This window comes from Mus musculus, chromosome 10 (genome assembly GCF_000001635.26).
Source record: "Mus musculus strain C57BL/6J chromosome 10, GRCm38.p6 C57BL/6J".
NCBI classification, from domain to species: Eukaryota; Metazoa; Chordata; class Mammalia; order Rodentia; family Muridae; genus Mus; species Mus musculus.
Genome location: NC_000076.6, coordinates 86,715,750 through 86,721,749, shown reverse-complemented (window position 1 = coordinate 86,721,749; position 6,000 = coordinate 86,715,750). Strand labels below are relative to the sequence as shown.

The following is a 6,000-nucleotide window of genomic DNA, read 5'->3' as shown; positions in this document are numbered from 1 at the left end:
CATTTGCATAACCAGAGATCATGGCGCCCTCTCAAAAACAAATGGAAACATTATTATAAAAAAAAACCCTACTGATAAGAGATTGATCTATGACCTGGTGTCGTGGCACATGCTTGTAACTTCAATAGTCAGGAGGCAGAGATGGGAATATAGACAGAAGTTTAAGGCCAGTCCAGACTACATAGTGAGTTTGAGGCTAGCTAGGGCCACACAGAGGGCCCTAATTGAAAGAGACAGAAAGAGATAAGTAAAGAAAATAAAGTTGGTATTGAACCCATGCTTTGCAACTTAGAACAAAGAACATTCTTCTACTGACTTTCACTCGATATTCAGGAACATACAGTACAGAGCACTGTTCCAGGTGGTTAAGCAAACAGAGCCCTAAGTGTTTTCATATAGTTAAAAAAGACTGTGTAATCATTGTGTTTTTATTGTGTTTGAGTTGAATTCTTCAATTACAACAAGATTCGTTTGAATGATGAACTATTCAATAATAATAAATGAAAGTGAGAAATAATCTATAAAGCAACTCCCCCTCCCCCCAAAAAACCCTTAGTTTTAAAGATCCCAATTGGCTGGTTTCCATTATACAAGGTTATATAAAAATCAATGCTGTTGAACTTCAGAACATGTTCACTACCCAAAATAAAACCTCTGTGCCTTCAAATAACCACCCTCCTCTCCATCCCCACTCTCATCTCTCAGCCGCTGCTCCCTAACGCTGTGCTTCTGTGGGTTTGCCTATCCAAGCCTAACATGTTTAACCATAACCCATATATTTCTCCTGGGGTCTTAAAGACAGTGGCTGAGTATCATGCAGAGGTAACCACATATATTGTCTTCCTCTTAGCATGAGCACCTGGACCACCAGAGAGCACACTGGTCACTCTGAGTGCTGGGAGTATTAAGTGAAGGACACTAAGGACAGAGGCAGCCTGTCCCATGCCAGCTTCTGTGTTTCAAATCACAAAATTCTCCAGTGAGCGTCGAAGGAGGAGAATGAACAAAGTACTGTAAGCTGCCATCCCCTGTTTAGAAATGAGGCAGGGGGACACTGCAGACAGCTCTGGCTCCTCGCTGTTAACTTGTCATCAGTGCCTGTGGTTAGTACACAGAGGGCTATGATCTCCATAGGGGAAAGACATATGGGGGTTGGCTGTACCGTGCAGAACACCAGATACACCAAAAAGAAGCTCATGCGATATGTAGAATAACTTGATTCCTTGTCAAACCAGATATGATATGGTCTACATTTTCATAAGTGCTTGGTGAATATATTAATATAATTTATAGTGATGGATGTAGACGCTCTTTGTAAATGACACAATACTATCCAATCATATTCATGTTCCTTGGTTTCTTTTGCTTGCAGTCACTCCGTAATTCTCAGGAATGAGTTAAGCAAATTTTGATAGCGGCTTTTCATCTTGAGAACACCAGAAGGGAGTATGTGGAATACAGAAAAGCTTCAAGAAAGCAGAGGGATCGCCAACGCGCCAACTGAAGCATGGCTTTCAACATCTTTTTTTCCTTTATCTCTTTTCTTAACTTCATTTTTTATTTACATTTTTGCAACATTTAAAAATTAAAATAAAATTACATCATTTTCCCCTCCCTCTCTATGCCCCTCCCTCCCTTAAATTCGTAGCCTCTTTTTCTTTTATAATTATTGTTATATATCTATTTATGCATAAATACATAAGTGCAGCCCGCTGATTTAATGTGGTTTGTATGTTTATGATTTCAGGGCTCACCGCTTGGTCTTAGATAACAAACTGGAAGGCTCACCCTTGAGGAAGGTGAACTCTCCATTTCTCAGCAGGAGTCAGTTGTGTGTAGTTCTGTGTCTAGGGGCAGGTCCACAAGATTTCCTTCTTCCACACTAGCATGTCTATTGCTTTAGTACGTCTATTGGTGCTGACTTGGTCAGGAAGCCATTCTGTGAGGTGTCTTCCCTCACAGGGCTTTAGAGGAAGTTATGGGGAAGGGGAGGACAGATTCTCTGCATTTGGAGGTTCGCACTATTAAAATTGGGTCACTTTGCTTTAGTCCTGTAAAATAAACTAGGATTTCTGAACTTCTTACCTGAGAATGGAGTCTAACCCCGAACCTGCTATAGTACTGTCAGTATCAAGATCAAGATCAAGATCTTTTATAGCAAATCTTTCCAATATTTCAAAGGTTCTGTTTGACTCCTTGGAAGTAACAAAAACTTGCTTGCAGTTCTCCACAAACTCTTCATGATACAAATTCTCGAAACTGTGTTTGTAGTCTTGACAGTGGAAGAGATAAGGAAGGTATTAGAATTATAGTTTTACATCTTCAGTTCTGTGTGAGTCTTCTAAGTGCCCAGGAAGGATCCCATTCTCTGTGTCTACATTGCTTTCTCTCTATACCATATTTTATAGCCTACTGTATATAATACTGGAAGCAAACCATAGACCAGTGGTACTCAACCTTCTGAATGGTGTGACCCTTTAGTACAGTTCCTCATGTTGTGGTGACCGCCCCCTCCCCCAGCCATAAAATTATTTTGTTGTTACTTCATAACTACAATTTTGCTAGTGTTATGAATTTGTAATGTAAATATCTGCTATGCAATCCCCAGGTTGAGACCCACCCACAGGTTGAGAACCACTACCCTAGACAGACCAGTTAACTTTTCTTGTGCCTTTTGTACATGGAATCCAACTTTCAGACCTCAGAGCAACAGTGATAAAAACAAAACTAGACTTGATACATATAATCTGCTGTCTAGTCAAACTGCTAGCTAGTACAAAGATAGTTCCATATTGTGGTGTGTGTGTAGTACGTATGTGTCCTTCATGGTAGAGGTTAGGGAGTAGATCATATTTTAGGGTAAAATGTTCCAATATGGACAATAACCATGGGCACAAATGCAGCTCTGCCATTACAGGGGTGTGTGTGTGTATGAGTGTGTGGTGTCCTTTAAATTTTGGTAAGATATGGAGGGCCAGACTACTAGATGATCTCTAAGGTTTATTCCAGCTCCAGTTTTCTTCAGTTCCAAAGGAAATGTTTGACTAGGGTCAGGGCGATCTGGCCTCCCAAAACACCATCCTGTCTTTGGAGAGACACATACTCTCTTCCCCTACTCCTTTCTCAACCCCCCTTCCCATGGCCCCAAATAAACTCTATTCTATACTATACCCATTGTATGACTGGTACCTCAGTGGGGAGGGATGCCTCAGCATGGGTCCGCTAAGGCACCCCTCCCACTGCACCATACTGCACTCTACAAATACATATCATTAGCATTACAAAACATATCACTATATATACCTGCATACCCATGAACACACAGACATACACACACACACACACACACACACTCACCCACATGTACACTGATGACTTTACATTACTTTTCAGAAATTACCCAGTGGTCTACTACTGCCTTAGCTGTAGTGGTTTCTAAGTTTATTCTGTGAGACCCCATGTGAGTTATTAAGGGTCATGAGGAAAGGATTTGTTACCTGTTTCTAAAGCTTTTTTTATGATTACCCACCATGTATCTTTTTATTAATTTAGTGTAAATATAACCATTTAAGAATAAAACCTAGGGGCTGGTAAGATGGCTCAGTGGGTAAGAGCACTGACTGCTCTTCCAAAGGTCCTGAGTTCAAATCCCTGTAATTACATGGTGGCTCACAACCATCTGTAATGAGATCTGATGCCCCTTTCTGGTGTGTCTAAAGACAGCTACAGTGTACTTACATATAATAATAAATAAATATTTGGGCCAGAGTGAGGGGCCGAAGTGAGCAGAGGTCCTGAATTCAATTCCCAGCAACCACATGAAGGCTCACAACTATCTGTACAATTACAGTGTACTCATATACATAAAATAAAGAAATATATCTAAAAAAAAAGAGAGAGAGAAAAGAATAAAACCTAGGGGCTGAAGAGATGACTCAGCAGTTAAGAGGGCATATTGCTCTTGCCAATGACCTGTGTTCAGTACCCAGCACCCCCATCAAGGGGCTTACAATTACCTCAACTTCAGCTCCAGGGCATCTGACACCTTTTGTCTCTGAGTACACCTGCCCTCATGTACACATACCCCGACACAGGCACACTTACATACACAAATACAAGTGATTTAAAACTAAAGGTAAAGTCAAGTGTGGTGGTGTGAGCTTTAGGCCTAGCATTTGAGAGGCGGAGGCAGGTAGATCTCTGAGTTTGAGGACAGCCTGCTCTACAGAGTGACAGAGTGAGTTCCAGGAGAGCCAGGGCTACACAGAGAACCTTGTCTTGAAAAAACAAACCAAAGAAATAATAACAAAACTAAAAGTAAAAAAAATAAAAAGTTCAAAATAAGTTAACCTTTCAATAATCAAAATCAGGCCAGGAGGTGGTAGGTGGCATATGCTTTTAATGCCAGCATTCAGAAGGCAGAAGCAGACAGATTTCTGTTTGAGGCCACCTTGTTCTACAAAGTGAGTTCCAGCCAGAGCTACATATACAGAGAAACACTGTCAACAACAACAACAACAACAACAACAACAACAACAACAACAACAGACCAATGCAGGCCCAACAGGATGACTCTATAAGTAAAGACATTTGCTGAGCAAGCCCCAAAACCTGGGTGCTAACCCTGGCAGAATGAAAAAAACGGATCCCACAGTGCTGTCCTCTGGCTTCTGCATGCCTGCTGCAGCAAGAGTATCCCCTACACACACACACACACACACACACACACACACACACACACACACCAGATATGTACATGCATGCATATCACACATATGCATATCATACATGCACACCCAAAACCACTTTAAAGACTAACATAAATGCAATGACCGTAAGGTAGCCTTAATCTATATTACAGAAAAGCTTGATTCTTCTTCACACTGGTGACTATTAATCAGATGGGCTTTACACTGAGATCAGGAAAAGGATATTAATACTGGCCTCATTTCACACATGACCCAAATGTATGCCTTCTTCCAGTCTCCATTTGTTGGTATTCATTCTTCTTACAACTCCTCATGACTGTCACCATGAGTAAATGCCCTGTGTTTACTTGCTTCAGTGTTGTTATTTCTTCCGTGATATTTACTGTTAATCTGTTTTATGTAAGAAACCAGGGCTTGTCGGTAGTAACTTTCTGAATTCAACAGCTTGGAAATCAACGCTAGGATCTAGCACAGGTCTGATCTGAGAGTCCAAAACCGTATCCCAACAGTACTTATTCGATCTCTATTTTTTGGCTGCCTCACATCCCTGGTTTTATCTTGGTTTCGGGAGCATTATTAGATTAGCATCTGGGATTCCCTTAGTCTCTTTCTTCAACTCCTGACTGCTCTTCTAGCTCCAGGATTAGCTCATCAGAACATGACTTGTTTTTGGCACCAGTGACTGAGTCAAATATAAACCTATGGCCCAGCTCAGGCCCTCATAGATCCAGTGACCCAATGCTAAGACTTTGAACCTGGAGCTGCTATAGTCGTGTGTCTTTCCATGATGGGGAATTCAAGTTGTTGAGCCCACATCAGGACAGCAGACTCCAGCTCAGAAACACTGAGGCCAAGCCTAGGACTGTCATTTGAGCACCAGGATGAAGCCTGCATGAACCAGAACTAAGCCTCGGCCCTGCAGTTCTATAAGCAAGTTTTAATGCAATAGAATGGAGTGGGGTCCCAGTTCTGCAATCCTCCTGTCTACAGATGTCACAACAAGGAGACTGATAGAACTGATGATAGTAATATTCTTTTCCAGGGTCCCTAAGGAGACCCCACTTGCAAGCAGTTTCGTGTGACCAGCACAATGCTACCCCTCAGCACTGAGTACAAATGACTGAGTAATCTTGGATTCACCACCCAGCCAACTGCTCCTTATCACATTCCAAGGTCTCTTGACTACCTGGTGGCAGAAAGGACCTGAGAATATACCACGTACAAGCCCACATTAACTAGTCCTTACATTAGAAATTGAAACCTTTGTATGTCATCTCTTAAGCAGGGGACC

The 6,000-nt window shown here is 41.6% G+C and overlaps 1 protein-coding gene across 21 annotated transcripts in view; it reads right to left on the bottom strand.

Annotated features, from left to right (window-relative positions):
* Ttc41 (tetratricopeptide repeat domain 41) overlaps positions 1-6,000 on the bottom strand; it is a 71,034-nt gene that overhangs the window by 55,095 nt on the left and 9,939 nt on the right. For 19 of the 21 annotated variants that reach the window (XR_003948569.1, XR_003948570.1, XR_001779398.2 and 16 more), the window contains one exon: positions 2,086-2,272. The exons of the other annotated variants lie outside the window; for them this stretch is intronic. Coding sequence is in view for 15 of the 19 variants with exons in the window: in NM_001003910.2 (NP_001003910.2) it covers positions 2,086-2,272 (187 nt within the window). In the remaining 4 variants the exon portion in view is untranslated. The remainder of the gene's footprint in view (positions 1-2,085; positions 2,273-6,000) is intronic. 21 annotated transcript variants of the gene reach the window in all.